Source organism: Eptatretus burgeri, chromosome 15 (genome assembly GCF_056783735.1).
Source record: "Eptatretus burgeri isolate ZD-2024b chromosome 15, Ebu_testis_v1, whole genome shotgun sequence".
NCBI lineage: Eukaryota > Metazoa > Chordata > Myxini > Myxiniformes > Myxinidae > Eptatretus > Eptatretus burgeri.
The window spans coordinates 18,870,691-18,892,978 of record NC_140975.1 but is presented as its reverse complement, the minus strand read 5'-3'; the positions used below and the strand labels follow the sequence as shown (position 1 = coordinate 18,892,978).

General features: G+C 41.9%; 1 protein-coding gene across 1 annotated transcript in view; it reads left to right on the top strand.

Moving 5' to 3' along the window:
- The window catches only part of LOC147011670 (uncharacterized), a 35,930-nt gene extending 17,557 nt beyond the window's left edge, over nt 1-18,373 (top strand). Inside the window, exons 5-6 of the mRNA XM_085856814.1 lie at nt 8,625-8,751; nt 9,088-18,373. Coding sequence (XP_085712940.1) covers nt 8,625-8,751; nt 9,088-10,691 — 1,731 coding nt within the window. The 3' untranslated portion in view covers nt 10,692-18,373. The remainder of the gene's footprint in view (nt 1-8,624; nt 8,752-9,087) is intronic.
- The last annotated feature ends 3,915 nt before the right edge of the window (nt 18,374-22,288 follow it).

Sequence of the window (22,288 nt, the reverse complement as noted above, 5' to 3'; positions counted from 1 at the left end):
CTTATGACGAACTCTACCATGTGGTGGAGTTTCATGAAGATCGGTTTAAAATTGTGACCTGAAGGTGATGAACATACCAACCTCAACAGAGACAGACAAAATAATTCATGCAACCAACCAATATTAGGGTTGTGCATACAGCTATACTTTTTTTTGAAAGGAGTGTTTTTTTATGGCCAAATTTCACGCTGATCACGAATCCGTTGAACTTTTTGACATAGGATGATGTCTTAGGTTGGTAAAATGCAAAAATTCAAAATGGCCGCCAAATTTACCCACTTTTCAGGTAAAATTTGATAATTATGGCTTACTAGGGCATGTAATATTAGGGTTGGGCACACATCGAGTAAGACATCATCCTAGGTCAAAAATTTCAACGGATTCGTGATCAGCATGAAAAATGGCCATAAAAAACACTCCTTTCAACGGGACAACAGAGAAAAAGTCAATGTGTGCCCAACCCTAGTCTTAGGTTGGTAAAATGCAAAAAATCAAAATGGCCGCCAAATTTACCCACTTTTCAGGTAAAATTTGATAATTATGGCTTACTAGGGCATGTAATATTATTACATGTAAAATTTGATAATTATGGCTTAATAGGGCATGTAATATTATTACATGTAAAATTTGATAATTATGGCTTACTAGGGCATGTAATATTATTACATGTAAAATTTGATAATTATGGCTTAATAGGGCATGTAATATTATTACATGTAAAATTTGATAATTATGGCTTACTAGGGCATGTAATATTATTACATGTAAAATTTGATAATTATGGCTTAATAGGGCATGTAATATTATTACATGTAAAATTTGATAATTATGGCTTAATAGGGCCTGTAATATTATTACATGTAAAATTTGATAATTATGGCTTAATAGGGCATGTAATATTATTACATGTAAAATTTGATAATTATGGCTTAATAGGGCATGTAATATTATTACATGTAAAATTTGATAATTATGGCTTAATAGGGCCTGTAATATTATTACATGTAAAATTTGATAATTATGGCTTAATAGGGCATGTAATATTATTACATGTAAAATTTGATAAGTATGGCTTAATAGGGCATGTAATATTACTACATGTAAAATTTGATAATTATGGCTTACTAGGGCATGTAATATTATTACATGTAAAATTTGATAATTATGGCTTAATAGGGCATGTAATATTATTACATGTAAAATTTGATAATTATGGCTTAATAGGGCATGTAATATTATTGCAAGTAAAATTTGATAATTATGGTTTAATAGGGCATGTAATATTATTACATGTAAAATTTGATAATTATGGCTTAATAGGGCATGTAATATTATTACATGTAAAATTTGATAATTATGGCTTAATAGGGCATGTAATATTATTACAAGTAAAATTTGATAATTATGGTTTAATAGGGCATGTAATATTATTACATGTAAAATTTGATAATTATGGCTTAATAGGGCATGTAATATTATTACATGTAAAATTTGATAAGTATGGCTTAATAGGGCATGTAATATTACTACATGTAAAATTTGATAATTATGGCTTACTAGGGCATGTAATATTATTACATGTAAAATTTGATAATTATGGCTTAATAGGGCATGTAATATTATTACATGTAAAATTTGATAATTATGGCTTAATAGGGCATGTAATATTATTACAAGTAAAATTTGATAATTATGGTTTAATAGGGCATGTAATATTATTACATGTAAAATTTGATAATTATGGCTTAATAGGGCATGTAATATTATTACATGTAAAATTTTATTATTATGGCTTAATAGGGCATGTAATATTATTACAAGTAAAATTTGATAATTATGGTTTAATAGGGCATGTAATATTATTACATGTAAAATTTGATAATTATGGCTTAATAGGGCATGTAATATTATTACATGTAAAATTTGATAATTATGGCTTAATAGGGCATGTAATATTATTACATGTAAAATTTGATAATTATGGCTTACTAGGGCATGTAATATTATTCAGGCGGAATAATGTAATATTATTACATGCCCTAGTAAGCCATAATTATCAAATTTTACCTAAAAGTGGGTATATTTGGTGGCCATTTTGATTTTTTGCATTTTACCAACCTAAGACATCATCCTAGGTCAAAATTTTCAACGGATTCGTGATCAGCATGAAAAATGGCCATAAAAAAAACACTCCTTTCAACGGGACAACAGAGAGAAAGTCGATGTGTGCCCAACCCGACCAATATACTTGAAAAATCTTCAATTTTCGCAATTAAAAAAAACTTGTATATCAAAACGTATTGAAGCGACATGCGTACGAAGCCTTCAAACCCAATGGCTGGAGAGCTGGATTGACTCCACCAACAATAATTGTCAGGAAGAAATTCGTATATCTGTCATGTTGGTTTTCTCGTAAGCCTCAGATGTCTTTGGAAATCTCATTCACAATTTGAATTATCCGAGCTACATAACCACGATGTATCGCATATGCACATAAGCAGTGGGAATGTTTTTGCTTCATGTAGATAAACCGTATTCTTTTTATTTTTGGGAGTGATCAATGCAGTGTTCTGGCCAATGCACCACCAATATAAAGGGGTGAGCAATTTATGTGATAAATTGAGGTTTTTGAATGTAATTTTGGGTTTAATCCGAGTTGTCAAGGCTGAACAGTGTGAAAATATAGAATGCCCCCCCCCCCCTTATTATATCAATGAATGACTATAGTGGGGCAACTTAGCATAACAATTGTGCATTTTGTGAGTAAAGCACCAAATTTGGCACACTAGTAGCCTATCATATTATGAACAGATTTGGATATTGGGCCATCTCAAAATTTTTGATGGGAGTGGAAAATGGCTGTCACAGCCATCAGCGGCTGAATTTGAAATGGCCCAATATCCAAATCTGTTCATAATATGTTAGGCTACTAGTGTGCCAAATTTGGTGCTTTCCTCACAAAATGCACAATTGTTATGCCATATTTAGCTAAGTTGCCCCACTACGACTGCAGGCAACAATATTTATGGCATTGCAATGCAGCCCACTGAAAAGTCCTTCCCATTTGTTTGGCAAAGACATCAGTTGCCAGTACAGCTTGCATTTGCCATGACAATAAATAAATAAATAAATAAATAAATAAATAAATAAGGTCAAGATCAAACTTTGCAAAGAGTAACAGTGTACTGGTGTAATCCAGTTTTCACACAAAGCCAGCTATACGTTGTTGCTTCCCGCATTTGCTATCCTCAAAATGTTTGGTTCTCAATCGCAACAGATTCATTCAACAAAACCAAAAACATTTTATACAAGATAAGTGCTTTGAATATTTTGTTGAAAATATATTTTTTTTGCCACAAAAATCTTTCAAATCCTTTTGCAAGCAAATCTGCAATGAGCAAGCTAATATATGTGCATGTGTATCTGTATGTGTGTGCATATATATATATATATATATATATATATATATATATATATATATATATATATATATATATATATATATATATATATATATATATATCTCCATTGGGACCGAACTCTGTGCAGAGCGTTGGTGCTGCCGAACTAGTCTCCTTGGCTATTGGGTACAATCCTGGAGAGGTCGCCACTCCGACACAGTATACCAACATGCTGGCACTCATTTTGCTGACCTCGGAACGATGACAGGCTGAGCTAACCCCACCTGGTATTGATTCAACAGCTGAGCGGGATTTGAACTCAGGACCCTAGGATCCCAAGCCCACCACCCAAACCATTAAGCCAACACCAGGCATGAGCAGGATCAGCGTCAGGAAAAAAAGCCACATGTCCATACAGCCACAGCTGATGCTCATGAACTATGCAGGTAACAAATCTCATTTGAGTCTCTCTCAGCAACCACTCGTTGGACACAAAGTATAACCAGTGATAGCCAAGGATTCTCCGAAGATACCTGGTGCCAAAGGAATTAAGTCTCCTTCTCAGATCCCTGGTCAGAGTCCAAGTCTCACATCCATACAGCAAGACTGGAAGCACCAAGGACCTGAAGACTCGGACTTTGGTCCTCCCGCACAGGTACCGAAAGTGCCACACCCCATGATCCAGTGAATCGATGACTCCCCAGGCCCGACCCAAATGTCTGTTGACCTCTGATTCACAGCCGGCAGAGACATGAATATCACTGCCAAGGAAAGTGAATCTCTCCATGACCTCAACATCCTCACCACAAGCAGGTACAGACAGGACACTAGCATCCAAGATGTCATTGAAAGTCTGGATCTTAGTTTTGACCCAGAAAACACGTAATCTCAGTGGCTCCGACTCCTCATTCAGCACCTCGAGGCCCCCAAAAGGATATCTAAAGTCTCTGCAGAGATGACTGCATCATCTGCGAAATCAAGGTCAGAGATCTTGACATTCCCAAATGATGCACCACAGCTTGATCTCTCCGACATCCTCCCCAGAATCCAGTCCATACAAGTGCTGAGAGTGTGGGGGCCTGTACACACTCCTGACGAACTCCAGTAACAACTGGAAATAAGTCAGAGATGGTACCACCACATCTCACAGCACTCTCAGTACCAGAGTAGAGTTCAGACATCAGATCGATCAGTTTTGGTGGCACCCCACATAGACCAAGAATCCTCCAAAGGACATCCCGATTCACTGAATCGAACGCTTTACAGAGATCAACATAGGCTGCAAGCAGCCCCTGCCGAAACTCTCGTCTGCATTCGGTGAGGACCCGAAGAGCAAGGATACGGTCAATCGTTGACCTCTTTGGTGTAAAGCCTGACTGCTCTGGACGCTGGTGCTCAAGCAGTTGGTGGCGAACCCTATCAAGAATTATCCAAGCAAAGACCTTGCCCGGCACTGAGAGCAGCGTCACCCTCGGTAGTTGTTGCAGTCTTGGCGATCACCCTTCCTTTTCCAGTGAGGGACAATAAGGCCCCTCTTCCAGTCAGTTGGGATGATGCCTGTGTTCCAGGTAGAGCACAGAACTGCATGCAACGACACGAGTGCAGCATTTCCACCAGCCTTGAGAAGTTCAGCATGGATGCCACAGATCCCTGGAGCTTTGCCCTGTTTCAACTGGTTCACCGCAGCCCGTGTTTCCACAAAGGAAGGTGGACCACAGTTGATTGGAGGGTCAGCAATAGGGATAGTAGCACCCCTGACGTCCAACTCGACAGCTGGGGGATCATCCTGGTACAACTGCTCAAAGTAACCGGCCCAGCGGGCCTTAACTTCGGACTCCTCTGTCAAGAGCCTACCACTCTCTGCTCGAACTGCAGTGCACCGAGGGATGGACTTGGATGAACGCAATGCGCGAATTCCCCTGTAAGCAGGATGAGAATCACTTGACCACAGGTGATACTCTTCCCCCTCACAGATTCCTCGCACATAGGACTCCTTATCCACCCTCAGTGCACGTACAGTTTTACGCCTCAGCTCCCTGAACAGCTCAGCTCTGCCATTCAGCCTGGCCCTGCGACTCTGGTCAATGGTATCCAGTGTCCCTTGAGAGACAAAATTCTTCTTTGCCCAACGGTGAGTTCCAAGACATCCACCGGCAACATCAAGGACGGTGGTCTTGAAGGCACTCCACAACTCTTCAGGATCTCCCAAAGCACCCAGACCCCCCAAATCTCCACTCAGCTTGATCACAAACTCCTCAGCTACCCTCTCATCCTTGAGCTTACCAACATCCAGCCTAGGCTGGGATGGTACCATTCACCAGGATTTAACGTGCAACTTAAGAGTTGCTACAACAAGCCTTTGGTCAGTATTGAGGAACTGAGCACTCTGGGAGACCCTGCAGTTCTGGATCATCCTCCAGCGACCATCAATGAGGACATGGTCAATCTCCTTTGCCGCACCGCCAGCGTTGGAATACCAAGTCCAGCAATGAGCTTGTGGGCGCTGAAACCATGAACCAGCCACCCTAAGTCCATGACTTCTTGCAAAGTGAAGGAACAAGAGCTATTCTGGTTCACAGTTCCAGACCCATGGGGACCAACACACGTCTCATAACCATCCTGAGCAGTTCCAGTCGATGCATTGAAATCCCCCAGGACTAGAAGTGTATCTCGTCTGGGGCACTGATCAACCACAGACTCGAGTGTGGCGTAGAATGCTTCCTTCACGGTGAGATCACTCGCCTCAGTCGGAGCATAAACAGAGATCAGGGAAATGACACCTAAGGAGTGATGAATCCTTCGTCTCATAATACGCTCGTTGACCGGTGTTACCTCAATCATCATTGGGGTCCTGCAGCAACTCCTTGGGTATGGTAACCATCAGAGCGACCAGACCAATATTAGGTGTAACCACCCACCATTATCTCACCGCAATCCGGTCTCCGAACCTCAGAGAGAGCTGCAATCCCAATGTCCAAACGCTTGAGCTCAGATGATAACAGAGACAGGTGATCATGCTCTCTTAGGGATATCCTCTCCAGGCACCCACCCGAAGGGACCGCCTCAGGTTAACCCAAGGAGACCGCCGTCTGGTGGACGACACTCTCCCGCTATCTGACTCGGGAATGTTACCCCGTGGTTTCCCTCCTATCATCAAAGATCGGGGATCGCGAAGGCTTTGCCCCAATCCTGTCATCCGGTGAGCTGCCCTGCGAAGGGAAGCTGCAGAGGAGGTACTCCCATGGAGTGGGTTTTCAGATTTTTTTAATGCTTCGAGAATGTGTTGCGGAATGAAGGGTTTTACGGTGGCCGGAGTGTAAATCCTGCCACCAACCTCCTAATAAGAAGTAACCCAACTCCAGGAGGACGTCCGCAGACACAGTTGGGCACTAGATGTGGATGGCTGTTGGCTCATAAGGAGCTCCTCCATCCTTTGACAGGTTTTGTTTTTAATCCTGCTGGGTGTCCATATCCAAACACTCTCCTCACCAAGAAACCTGGTGGGGGAGACAGTTTAGTCTCCCACAACCCGGCCATGGAACAGGTTAGTACAGGTTTACGTGATACCTGTAGCAAGTCATAGATCTGATCTGGCCCGACCTGACAAAAGGCCCTGAAGACCCAAAGACCCAAAAGACAAGAAGAGCCCAAAGACCCCAAAATCTGACTTCAGGTCCTAACCCCCCTGTACCCACACACAATCCCATGCCCTTAACCCCCCCTCCCACCACACCCAATATCTGTGCTCCCCTCCCCCTTTCTTCAAAACCTCAAACCCCTCGATCCCAACTCTGTCCTCTCTCTGCCCTCCCTCCCCCAAACCAACTCTGTCATCCCCTCCTCCTTTCTTCTTCAAGTCCTCAACTTCCCCAAACCCCAAGTTCTCAATTCCCCTTCCAACTCCAAGAGTATCTCCCACCCCCAACATCTTAAGCTCCCTCTTCCAACTCCATGCATCCTCACTCCGAACTCTCTGTTCTCTCCTCCACATTTCTTCCTGTTCTTATCAACGTCACACAAATATACACAGGGAAATTTGGCACATGAGAAGGCCATTTGGCCAATCATGCCTGCGTTGTTCCTGTTCCCATTTGTTAAGAACAATGTCAAAATGAAATAAAGATGGAACGTTAAATTCACAATCACTTCCCCCTTTCTTCCCTTATCTATATGTTACTGAAACTCTTACCTTGTACGTATGTATGTATGTATGTACGTATGTATGTATGTATGTATGTATGTATGTTCCCGAAATACAGCCAAAACGGTACACGATAGAGCAAAAATTTTAGTGCCACCTTACTCACCATTCGCCTGCAGTGTGCAGTATCAAGTTTCGTTAAAATCGGGCAATGCAAAAAATTATTTAAAAATCAATTCCCGATTCAGTCAAGTACTCTTTGGGAGAATTTGATCAATGCAAACAACCTCACCAGTATAGTTCGCTGGAGCTATCTTCTTTTATTTTATTTTTATTTTTTTTGAAATGATTTTTTTTATCAACTGCTGTCACAACGGGAACCCAACGGGTTCATGGGTCGCCTCGTCCTCACTATAATTCACGGACCGGTGTTTGTGTGTTTGCAGCGCAACTCCTTCTGTTCTGGGCTGATTACATCCAGACTTGCTGTATCGGATCAGCATGATCCCAATTAATGTATGGGGGTGTTTTATCTTTGCTAGTTGTCTTGGCGGGAGGGGGAAGGACGGAAAATTTCTATGTACATGTGTATCGTGTAGTGCCGCCTCCAGGAGGGGGAGGGTATTACAAGTCTCCACCATTTACAGTGCAGTGTTCCTGTCCTCACGTTTTCCAGCAGAGTGAGGTGTTTGGAATTATAAGCAGTAGGTATGTTTTTGCTTCATGCTCGTAACTTCATGGGTTATTATCATTTATTTATTTGCCGACACAAAGCTGTCCATTACCTATACACCACCAAAATAAAAGTATGCGTCAGAAGAACGTGTTGCATGCTTGGAACAAGATCACCCACCCATAGGGAGATAGAGAAGAGGATGTGCATAGTGGGTTAGGCTGTTGCTTCGGCTGTGAGTTAGGCATCAGGAGGTTCTTAATTCATACAATTATCCTAACCCTTTTGAGGCCATTGTTCAGTACAAACCATTTGCACACGGAAGGATCAATTGAAATGTTGAATGTTATCAGTATGTTTGAAATATTTGTTCAAAAGCTAATACCAATTTGTGCCTCTTTCAACTTAGGTCATTTCATCAAATTGTCCACCACATCGATCTATCGCTGATGCCATTGATAATCGAAATCATTACGAGGCCTGCAAATCCTCTAAGAATGTTTCAAGATTGCAGAGGCTACATGCCAACAGAACAGGTGATGACGGTTTCCTACCCCATAACAATAAAAGATGGCACAATCATCAAAATCACGAGCTTTCACATCAACTGCCTGTCGGAACATGTAAACATGTCAATTGAAAACTGGTGCTATGTTGGAGTACACTTTACAAAGCAATGACGGAGAATTTATTTATGCCTTTTATGTCTCTGTGTCAGTTTCTACATGTTACCAAAAGCATCTCTTGTCGGTAGTGAGATATATATATATATATATATATATATATATATATATATATATATATATATATATATATATATATATATATATATATATTTGTGATTATAATTAGTGTTTTCTCTCTCGGCATAGATGCTCAATGGAAGCGAGTATCACTTCGAAGAAATCCACAAGCTATATATGAGCATCTTCGTAAAGACTTGAAGAAAACTACTGAACCCCTACTGGTGGATACCAATGAGAATATTTGCACGGAAGACATTTCAGCTTTATCTAATCATTCTACAGAAAAGGATATTGATTCCAAATCCGACGAAACCCTTTCACACAGCACTTCTCTTGTGTCAACAAGTAAAAGTCCACAAGGAAACCTTCAAAATGGAGATAACTCTTTCACTGCAGAAAATGAGTATAACACATTGACAACAATGATAGATTATAAAACGATTACAATGTCGGGTTCACAGACTTTAGGTCCAACATCTGCATCAGAACTTATCCTATCGTTATCAAACGATCGGGTTTTAAAGTCAAAGCGATTAGGTTCTAGTATTGGGAGTATGAGCCCAACAACGTCTGACATAATAAACTCAGGATTGCCGCAATTTCAATCAGGAACAAACAGGACACCTGTTTCATTAGGTCCAAAGGTCGAACCAACTACATTTACTCATCATAGTTCGACAAGAACCACACCTTCGAGTGTAGCGTTTGTAACTGAAAATCAAGAGGCTATTTCTAGCTTGTGGGTTCTTCCCAGGGACGATGGCAGTGTGTGGGTGGAGACGGGTCGCTCAATATTGAGAGGAGCCGAAGGAGAAAGATCTGATGTTCCAACGCAATTGAACAGGGACTCATCAGTTGGTGATTTTAAAAGGAGGGAAGTAAAAACAGCAAAATCAAGAATACCACAAAGAGCAGAAATTTTGACACAGAGTTCATCAAGTGAAGGCGAAAGAGTGGAAGGAAAAGAAAAAATTGACCAAGAAAGAATTCTAAGTAGCAGTGTGAATGTGAGAATCTCACAAGGAAGGAAATCAGATTTGAGTTTGGAAAACCTCAATGTTGAGAACACGAATGGATTAAAAATTGCCAGAAATCAAGGTTCTTCAAAGGGTCTTTGTGTGTTAGTCAGTCAATGGGGTCAGCGTAGCATGCGCTCTTTCATTGCTCATGATGGAAGGCAGCATGTTGCCGTGACGGATCTTATTTCAGGTGTAAAGTACGTTGTTTGCTTATGTCCAGAAGAGAATATGCACAGGCTACAAAGAGTGTGCATCTCCTTTATTGCTCCACCAGCACCAAAGTTAGAAATTGACGAAGTAAGGACGCATGCTCTGAAGCATCCCGAAAAGGAGTATGGTAGTGCAGAACAGAGGGAAATGAATGACACAAGTAACATTGTTTTAGGGATTGTTGCCACCTTGACTTTGACTTCAATGACTTTCTTGATCTGCCTGTTTGTTTTGTGGAAAGGCAGATGGACATTTGGTTCTGCTGGCAGTTTTAGGAGAATGTGGGAAGCAAGCCAGGATTTAGCTTGCCCCACTTTTCAAATGAACTTGAACAATTTAGATACGAATGCTGAAGATGAAACGTATGTACGTTTTGATATGCTGAGAGGATCAGAGGAAGCAGAATGGAGATGCATACTGGATAAGAGAGTCCTTAGCATGACATATGCTGGTGAAGGTGACAATCTACTAAAAAAAAGTCACAACATTCCTTCCTACTGATAGAATCAAAGTAAACTCTGAAATGTGAAACTTTAAATATGTAACACAGTTGATCACATGATCAAATTTACAACTGAATCGAATCAAATTCACAAAAATAATATACTGCGGAACAGTTGTACCAGTGGTGGCTAATTGGTGAGGACAATGGCATCCCAGAGATTGTGGGTTCGAATCCAGCTGAAGGATTTGGATCCCAAGCTTTCGGATGCCAAGTTAGTTTCAAGACAAAATTGGATTGTCAGTAAAACCCAGCTGGATTATGAACCACCTTTAGGGTGGGATAATCTGCCGATCCCATAATTTTCCTAACCCACCCAATCTGGTCTACATGTGAAGCTACTCCACTCACTGTTGTTGAGTCTTATGCTTGCTCTTGCTTTGTACCAGAAGTCATTCTGAATGACTACAGCTTCACATGTACACCAAATTGGGTGGGGGTAGGCAGATTATCCCAACCAAAAGATCTTCATAACCCAGCTGGCTTTTTACTGACAATGCAATTTTTTTTCTGAAACTAACTTAGTATCCTAAAGCTTGGTTTCCAAATCCTTCAGACCTTTCTCCTGTTCTTGCAACAGAAACATAACCTGATTATAATGTCCCATTATAAAGTAGCGTAGCGATGGAAATTCATTGTGACATCATCGACTTGAGGCAACATTTTATTTCGATTTGATTTGATTTATTGATTACGAGTGGGGGTACCAGGTGTCTCATGGTGCTGTTCTAATTCTGTTGGCATTTTGAAGAAATCAATTTTTTTTCTATGTTTTTTTTTGTGGGTGCCTAAAACACTCCCTGGCACTCACTGATGAACCTCTGAAAGTTTGACGAAGATACGTTTGGCCATCTGAGCAAAATGGGGACACAGTCAGACATCTCTTTTATCATATAGAATATAGATTATTACAACAAAGTTAATCATAAACATCATAATCATAGAGAAGAGCTGTCAAAATAAGCAACATCTTGAAAGATAGACGGCCTTTTTACGATGAATAGAATGTTCTTCTTGCATATGGCAGCTTGCCTGCCAGGTCGCTATCTATCTATCATTGTGTTGGGGAACAGCTATGCTGCTGATGCAGTGCCCCTATACCAGTACACTGGTACTCATTTCACCAGCCTCGGAAGGATGACAGGCTGAGTCAATCCCACCTGGTGTTAATTCAGTGGAAAAAATGGGTCTCAAACTCAGGACCCTAAGATCGCAAGCCAGCCACCCTAACTGTGAAGCCAACACTGTCTGTTTGACTTCAATGCCAAACTGTTTTTGAGATAATATGTCTGTTTTGGGGATAACAAAATGATGTGCTTCAATGCCAAACCAAACTGTTTTACGGACCGTCTTGTGGAATAAGAGTGAACATCTTCATTAAATCGAAATACATTATGGAGTACGGTAGTAGCTATGCTTCAGGGATGGCACAGGAAAACAACGGCCATCCATTCAAATGTGCACAAAATAATGTGCTTAAAAACTACGGTAAAGTAAATAGGAAATGAACGTGGGCAGTAGAGTAGAATTTGGGTGGAACATAAAAAGGGCATTTTGTAGAAAATATATCATTGATTTTCAGTGTATTAAACTTGGCAAATAAAGGATTTGAATATTCATGGTCACCAGCCCCAGCACAGGTGTGAACCCCTTTCATTATTGAATGGTATCATGATTGCATTTGGAATTTGCCCAAATGATATTACTGCAGTATGAAATGTGAGCTAGTAGTACAGAATTATACGATATCAATGCGGACATTGTTTCTTCGTCATAAGCATTCAGATTTATTGAATATCCTCCTTGTACGTCGCAGCTTGTTTCTGCAGTGTCCTTCTCCATCTGTCCCATTCCTTTTGTCGAACTGTTTATTTTTTTATTCTCCATCTCAGTGACACCTTTGACTCTTGAACTCAATAGTAGCTCAGAGCCGTTACTCAACACGCTTCATCTTTTCAAGGAGTGAGTCGACGGCTTATTTTATCATGGTTTCCAAATTCGTTGTGGCCATCTGGAAATAGTAAGCTATTCCAGCAGCACTGGTTACGTAATCCACTTCCTTCTCACGAGGTTGACAGGCCAGACTGGTTCGCAACAACCGACGCATCCACAGAAACGTCCGCAATTCCCTGGACTGCGCTCGTGTGTTCAGGCAGAATGTCCACTCCAGAGGTCTCAGAGGCCGAAGCATCAGCTGCCTTGGCGGATATCGCTGACTTCTCAGCGGATGTCTCACTGTTGTTCATTTTTGTCTTTAAATTGTTACAATTTGTCTTTCTTGGTTTTACGAGAAATCGATTTCCATTGTTGAACACTCATGTCGGTCAATAGGACGTTTGTACCGGAGGTCTTGGGAGCCAAGTCATCAGCGGCCTGGGTGGATGCCGCCGACTTCACGTTTGATATTAATTAAAGTCCAAAAGTGGTTATTATGAAGTCCTGTCAACAAGCTCCTCAATTAATTTCCAGCCAATCAAATGCATGTCATTGTTTTGGTTTGTTGCATTTTTTGCAATTGTAATGTTTTTTCTTTCTTTCTATGTCGCCATTGTTAACCTTTCACTGGAGCAGTTGAAGTTGATGCTTGGATTCTCATTTGTAACCACAACAAAGCCCTTTTTCTCCCACCTGTAAAATCACCTGCCTCTGCACGTCTAATCAGTGAGAGTAGTAGGATTGCAGGCTTCCCAAGCCTTCCTGCAACATTTCCTCCTCTCACTGATCTTGTTTGTGTGCACGTCCCCTTCTCTTCCAGCTCTCACCCAAAAGCACACAGTCAGCATCCATCGCTCTGTTTCTGTTTTTATCCCCCGCCAACTTCGTTGGTTGGTGGGGGATATAGAAATGGGGTCCGTCCGTCCGTCACATTTCGTTTCCGGAGCTTAACTACAAATCCCCTCAAGACGTATTTACGAAATTTGGTACACATATCAAGCAAGCGGTGAACTGGAGGCTTTTGATATTTTCTAATTGATAGGTCACATGGTTTGGCAGCCATGTTGGATTCAAGAAAAATATTAAATAATGTTTTCTCTGGAATCACATAACCTAACGAAGCGAATATTTGCAACTATCATCTTCCATCACGTCTGCATACATAGTAAAAATTATGACATCACAAGTCACATGGTTTGGCAGCCATCTTGGATAGAAAAACACACCTCATCCGATTAACACGAAACTTCACACACGTATTCCACTGGAGGATTGGAGGAAGAATGTAAATTTATGATGTCATAGGTCACATGGTTCGTCAGCCATCCTGGATTGAAAATTAATAAATTTTAAAAATCTTCTCCAGAACGACTGGACAGATTGAGGCAAAATTTCACATACACTTTCCCCAAGACATCCTTTCAGAAGTTTGTTAATGTCGAATTGATAGATCACACGGTTTGCCAGCCATGTTGAATTTACCCTAAAACCTTCAAACATCTTCTTCTCAGATCAAGGGGAAACTTCAAATACATATTGCACACGCTTAGGGAATATAAGTTTGTTAATCCTCATTTACTATGGCGGGGGATATCGAACACTTTGTCTTCAACGGATGCTAGTTGTGTTTTTTTTCTCCTCTTGCTTGAAAGGAGACATTATACAAACAACATTGAAACATTTTTTCTTTCTGATTTGACATTTCTCATCTGTTTGTTTATAAAACTTATGGTACTGCATTTGGAAATCACTTTAGCCTCTGAAACACAGTTCTTACTATTAAAGCAAGCTGCTCTGTGATCTGTTAAAATATTTTCTTTCAATATTGAATGTTTAAATGAAGGATTGACCATCAAATGGAATGAACCTTTGTTTATTTTCTGAGACTAACAATCATGCATTATTTTTTTTTTACATACATACATAGTTGAGGCTCATGGAAGAGCTAGTACACTGAGCGGATCAGAACGTAACAGACAAGAACACGATGCAAAACATGCATGCGTGGCATGGACAAGATGGATACAGAAGGAAACTCCAAGGAGAGAAAACTGGAAAACTGGAAGGAGGAGGTATTTGGATGGGGTTCACGAGGGGAGAAGGGATTATGGCTTTGTATTAGGAACGATCTGAGATAGTGCTGAACAGCTGTCTTGAAGACCTGGAGTGAATAATGAAATTGAAGAGTATGTGGAAGTTGATTCCACAGGTGGGAAAAATAGCAACAAATGAGTAAAAGTGAGTAGTGATCCTAGATTTAGGTAGTTTCGCCAGAAGGGCATTACTGGCAGATCACGTATGCCTGGCATAAACCTAGAGGGACAAAGCATGGAAAGATCAGAGGGAGCAAGACCAGAAAGGAGGCAGTAGAAGACAGAGAGACCATTGACATGTCTCTGATGTTGAAGTGATAACCCCATAGACTCAGCTTCATCGTGGGATATTCCAATAGTCTTGAAGGCCTTGGTTTCCACAGTGTCAAGCTGAGCATGATGTGAGGCAGGGAAGCCAGTTGAGAGAGGAGAGAAGTACCCAATCAAGCTGTGGATGAAGACCTTGTCAGGGGATAGTTCAGTTGTGCCAAGAAGGGCTTTGTATGGCAGAGGATGTCCAGTCAGTGGCTGGCTTTGGAGGCCAACATTGAAATGTGGTTTACCCAAGAAAGATCATGGCTGATAGTGAAACCCAGGAGTGCGAATGACTGAACTTCCTCAAGAGGATTAAGAAAGTAGATAGGAGGGTTTGCCAGATAGTCCTTTTGGAGAGAGATCGTGAGAGTGTGAGATTTGTCAGGATTGAAAGACATACACCAAGTGTTTGACCATGTTGTGATTTTTTTTCAAGGCCTGAAGACAGGGAAGAGGCTGGCTGCAGCCTGCCTGTCTGAAGGATGAGGGATGTCATGGCAGAGGGTGGAGTCATCAGCAAATTCAGAAAAAGTGTTTTCCAGAGAGATCATTGATGAATATCAGTAATAGGACTGGGCCCAGAACACTGCCTTGGGGCACTCCAGCCTTGACAGAGAGGAGATTAAAAGATTCTGTTGAATATCACACATTGGCTACGAGAGTGGAGCAAATCAGTATGCCCTGTATGGAGTTGTCTTTGGATGCCAATAGCAGACAGTTTGGAGAGTAAGGCAGGATGGCAGACTGTATCAAAAGTATGAGATGTGTCAGGAGAGACAGCCCTGATCTAATGTCTGACATTGCGGGCCTCCATCTAATCCATTGTTGGGTGGGTAGACGCACCATGTCCAAGGTGGAGTGACCTGGTCTGAAACCAAGTTGGTAATCTGAGATGAGGTTGTTGGAGAAAAGGAATGATTTCATATCAACTGTGATGATGGATTCTATAACCTTGCTGATCGGTCTGTAATTGAGGGGATCAATTTTTGCACCTTTTTATGTAGTACAGTGATGTTGGTGGATTTCCAAGCAGATGGAAGATGACCCAGCGTAATTAACAGGGTGAAAATGGCAGATAAGATGTGGAAGAGCAGCAGAGCAGGTTTTTAGGACGTGAGCCGATGTTGTCCGGTCTTTAAGCAGAGTCAGAGTTGAGGATTGAAAGAACCTTCTCCGCCTTCTCAGGTGCAAAAGACATAGAGTTCAGGAGCAGTTGTGTCTGACAGTTGTGTGTACTGAGAGGGAGGGTCAAAGATTTGGAAACAACCACAGAGTTCCAGTGGCCAGTGGCCAGAGCTGGCCATACAGCCAGCAATGATACAACACAGCAGCTGCATGTGGCATACCAAATGAATGATTAGCCGTCATGTAGGCTTGTAGCAAGGTATTATGTACACACTTAGGACACGGGGGACCAAAAAATGAAAGTCATATGAAAGAGGTGAAGGTCATATGAAATTATCAAATTGATCAGTGTTCATTCAGGTCATAAATATATATATATATATATATATATATATATATATACACATAAACAACCATAGAAATACATGCCCTGATGAACCAAACTAACATCTTAGGATTAAAAGTGCAGATTTCCTAAAAACGTTACGTACTTCCCAACGACCTTTGATGTTCTGTATACTGAACACAAACTGGCCTTTGGTATTGATTTTTATATCATAGGGCCATCTTGGTAAACGTATTCTATGGTTATAAAATCAAGCTTATAGCTACCAGTAATTTCGTAGCAGCTTGGTAAATGCAACTTGTTACGTACTTCCTAACATTTTTGACCCAATCATGGAAGTGGACCTAAAAACTGGTATGTAGTAATGATCCATGTTGAAACTTGCCATTTTAAATCATCACTTTATGCAGAAGTAAACTGCTATTTAAGATGTTCTATCAGATGCATTTCAAATTTCTGGAATAAGATTTTGTAAGCTTCACTATGACTGGGGGAAATTTTGCAAAATCTGAGATTTTACACATTTGAAGGTGCCAAGATATGCAGAAGGTCATGTATAAGAAATGTACTGTTTCGAGGAATTGTTCTATTCTTATGTATAATGATATATATCAAACAAAAAATGCATTTTTAACCATTTTGGACAACATATACAATCATACATGTAACCCGTTTCTAAAAAATAAGTTATAAAAATGGAAAAAATAGCCTGTGTTTGGATAAAAAAAAAACATGCTTTGTAAGCAACGATATCCAAAGGACCCATAGCAAAGTATACATTTTCTGAAAGCACAGACACTTGGGCATTATATAACATTAAGATTGTTTATCTTATTAAAACTGGGTTCAATTTCTAAGCTTTCTCCTCATTTAGGACCACAGTGTACACAATGCCATGCAACAAGCCTGTATACAAACTATCGTTACATTGATCAAATAAGCATTCACACAACCACTGTTCTGGAAAAGGATGACCAACTGACTAGTCAAGAATACAGTTACCTCTTGATAATTCAAACTCCCTGCATTCAAATTAAATAATTACAATGGGATGCTCTTCTTGTGAAGTCAAATATCGCCAGTTTGAATTGGCCTGAATTTCGGTTTTTAGTTGGAGCTCTTGCATCGACCGTTTAGCACAAGGCAATTACAATGTGCATGCATTTAGGTCCGCTCCTCCGATGTCCGGTCAAATTGGTGACAATCCATGAGGAGCTTTGGGTAAATCACGACGACAATGGAGATGCAAACACAAATTGAATTGAATTTAAAGCCATTGAATTAACACCAGCTGGGTTGACTCAGCCTGTCATCCTTCTGAGGTCAGCAAAATGAGTGCCATCTTACTGGTAGCAGGGGAGCTGCATCGGCGGCACGGCTGCACTTCCAGAAAATGATGCAACTATCAGCCACAGGCTGCATACAAAACAACAACGCATTTGTTTGATCACATTCCATATGGCTACAGAATACTAAAAATGGGATTTTTTTTTTTTTTAGACTACGAAGCAATTTGACGAATCTGAGTCTGGGCAGGAAGTCGTAGGTATGATGAATCCCTCCGTAGTGACTTTTCCCCTGTGTGGGTTGTCTTATGTTTTGCCATCATCTATAATGGTTTTCTTGCTCCTCCATGAACCTCAGTCTTGGAGAAAAAGAAAAAAAAAAGTTTCATTTACACCTCAATCGAGTCCAATGGCATTTTTACAGGTAAACATCTTTTGTAGAGTTTATATTTCATGTAGCCGCGTCATGTGCGTTTAAATGGCGCATCGAGTTTTAAAAATGGCAGTGAATTGTTCAGCAATCTGATCAGCATTATGTATACACCCAACTGCTGTGACCCCGAAACAATAAAACCTGTTGAACAGAGACTATTGGTGAATCATTGGATTATACTATATGTGACATAGGAGACTTATTGGATGACAGTTTTGTATGTGTTTGAAAAAAAAAAAAAAAAGTCATTCATTCTCACTGGAAATTCAATAAGATCAGCAAACAAAAGACTTCATGCTTCATCAAATGAGCTGCTCATGTGGATGTTGCCATTGCGACAGAGCTCCTGGAATGTGACTAAAATAAGGGAGATTATTTATTTAAGAAGATTAAGACATACGACTTGAGCTGGGTCCATTATTTGATGCCAGTCAAAACAAAGCAGAGTGGAGTGGAACCATTGTTGTTCACGACCACAAAAACAATTCAAGGTGCAGCCATCAACTGGAATGCTTTTGGAAAGTGTTTTGACACCTTGGCTGTTTAATTAACGAGGATTTTGTGGAGCGTGGTGAAATAATCAATGCATAGTACGACAGGGAACTTGTTACATGATGAAATGAGACAAGCAATAAGTGCAGGTGATGCTCAGGTGTACAGGGCAATGCTCGTCCTCGTACGGCAAATGTAACCCACTGGCCTTGTGGGTTGCGATGCACGATTGTTTGTCCGTGTGCTTTGGGCTGGAGTATAAGAGTAGACTAGTTTGATAAACTTTGCTCGACTTTGCGTACTTTGACTGCAGCGATGAAGTGCACGTTCTCAGCTTTGTTACAATGTTTGATTTTTTTTTTTTTTGACCTTTTTTATCCAAAAAAATAGAGATGGTTTCATAATGATGGCTCGTGGTGTCCAAAGTTATTGCATGACCATGCATTCTGGCCCTGCGATCAAGGATGTGTGTGTTTGTACGACCATATGCTTTGACCTTCAGGCTTTGATGTGTTCATTAAGAAAACAACAAATAAAAAACCAACAAGCCGTTGAGCCAGGCACTACCGTGCTTCGGTGGAACATCTGAGCCGGCTATGCGACGTGCTGGTACTCCCCCACCACCCCAATCCAAATGGCGGTTTGAGCACGAGCCGTCACCGCACTGGACGCGGAGTGTTTTCCGTGCAGACGCTAATTGTCCCAAGCACAATCTGTCCTTTAACGGACTATTAATCACTCAGAGACCAAGTGACTTTGTGTGCATATTTAATAAGTAAATAGTATTGCTGTTTTAATTGCGGTTTATGTGTTCTGAGGGGAGGTGGGAGGGAATGGGGGGTTGAGGAGTTGTGGGGAGGTTGAGAAGTGGTGGTCAGAGGGGTAGTTGAGTTGTGGTGGGGGAATGGGGTTGAGGAGTTGTGGTTTGGGAGGGAGGGTTAATAGCTTGGGGTTTGTTCATGGGGGGAGGGGGGCGTTGAGGTCTTGAAGTCACATTTTACAGCACAGATGTTCAGTGGGCACCAATTAGGTATGCATCGTAACAGCCACGGCAGTGGTGCGGGAGCCCCGTTTGAGTTCTGCAGGTCATGTCAAAACGACCACAACGGCCAGCTAAGTTCATCGCCCTGAGCAGGTTACCGGACCTGTTTGTCACATGACAATACTCGCTGGGACCGTGCATTAAATCGAGTGATGCGCTGATCGGCTCTTGTGACCTTCTCAATCTGGCCGAGCAACCACAGGTCGCAAGAGCTCTGAGCAGGATTGAGGTAGCTCGTTTAACGACATCGAAATCGTCAAGTGAGACTAAATGAGATGACCACAACAAACAGAATCCAACCCCTGAAACCAGGTACATTTATGTAACAATTAAATGGCACGAGAGAAGGATTACATGAAGCACTAACAACCAGTACGCAATAAACAAAGACAAATTAATCAGTAAATAAATCCGTTTATCCCTTACCGCCCTTGAACAACCCAAATGTCACAGGTTCCTTAACTGTTCTTTTCTAAGGGCCCGCTGACTCTCTCAACAACAACAACACAGTCCAGGGAATACAAATAGTAAGGTCAATCGAAAACACAGAGGCAAGTTGTGCAGGAGTCCGGAGAGTTATCAGCAGCTGTCTGATGCAAACAGCCATAAAAACTCCTCAAGCTCCTCATTGTGGCTCCCTCAAAGCCCTCTTTACCCTGGGGATTAAATGTTCACAGCTCCGGCACACTCAGCTCTGCACGTTCGACAAAATTCCTGGTGATTACAAGCGCTCTCCTCCACTGTTATTGTCTCTATCTCAGAGCAGCTGAAACGGTCAACCGCCTCTCTGTGTCAGCTGCGTCGCCAACCGACCTCAAGAATTGCTCCTTCTCCTTCAAAGCAGCCATTAACGGTCACCAACACGCGAGATCAACTGCTGAACTGACTTCTTGCTAAGCCATGTGAGTGAGCTCCTGTGGTGAGGCAATTGCCAACTTCGTCAATGCATTCACCACACCTGCACATTCTCATGGCTTGAGCTGCCAAGCTCTCCTGTGCACTTTGCAAAGATGTTATTATGGCCGGGGGTCGGCCGCCAACCGACCGCTCTGAACGGAGCCGCAAGTCGAGTCGGCCCGACCGATCGTCCGGATAAGTCCGAGCGACGGGTCCTTGAACAAGAACCGAAATACGCCAATCGGCAGATCACGTGGGATAGGGTCGATTGCCAATCTTCAATGTACCTAAATACCCACGTGATCCAACTACCGGGGTATTCCACCCTCGACGGAACAAACTGCCGAGGCGAGCCTGTCCGTGCACGATTCCGAGCGGCGTAATCGCCGAGAACCGTCGGTCCAAATGTCCCCCTATTACGGCAAACCAACGGCTTTCTAAGTCCCAACACACTAAATGTTCAGTCAATGAGGGAATGGATGAAACGAGCAGGTTTACATTTACACAAGGACATTTATTATAATGAAACACGTATGCAATTAAATAAGGCAAAACACATATGCAATGATACAAGCAACAAAAGCATGAGAAAAGAACTACAACGTCTACAAGCAATTATTAATGTACAGTCACTTATACAGTCTTACTTACGGGACTCGGCGCCACAACACTCATTCGAAAGAAAAGCAGGAAAAAGACCCCATCAAAGGCAATGGGGTCAGACTGGACCTCTTGGGTCTTTATGGCGTGGGACTTGGCAGACCGAACGAGTCCCACGAGATCGTTGCAGGTTACCTGCACCCTCGTGGTGTCTGGCTTTGGCGACCCGCGACGTCCCGTCCCCACAACAGCGAGCAGAGCCGCGGTCGAGCTCGGGCCTTCCATGTGGCAGGCGAGCTCTCTCCGGCTCTCTCTACACGAACGCGCGGTTTGCGCGACACAGCAGGCAAGGCTGCGCCTCCAGCTCGCGTCTCCTTCGCAATGCCCGGACTTCCACGCAGCTCCTTGGCTTCTGGCTTCCTCCCGACTCCCCCAACTGCCAAAGCAAAAAGCTTACTCCTCCCACGAACTCAGTCCACGAACTCAGCCCTACCACGGGACTCCCAGAGGACTCTTTTTGAACAAAGAAAAGATGTCCTCTTTATCCTTTGCACCCCCTCCCCCGCACCTGGCGTGACTCATGCCCTTGTGATCCACCCCCCCCCCCGCTCAACCACGGGTGGGAGGGAGTTGTTGACGTCACGGGATGGCAGGGTTCTTCTTCCTCTTCGCAGAAGAGGGGGAGGGACGTCTCCATTATTTCGTTCCCTAACTATTAAATCGATCCGCAGCACATCTAATCGATTTCAAAACATTTAAACAATGGAAGGTGAGCTATCTAGGGAACATGCACTTATCGACATAGCTAATGAAACCTGTATGTTGTGTGCAATTGAATTCCAAATTCATAACAATATATAACCAAAGGAAAAGAATATTAAAAACATACAGCCAGAGGTTTGAATCAGGGAGGACAAAACAGTAAGGTAGAGAAAACAAAAATCACACTACACACATGAAATACATACCTATTGTATAAATATTAAGTCACGTTTATCTAAACAGTTACAAATAAATAACTATTGTTCGACT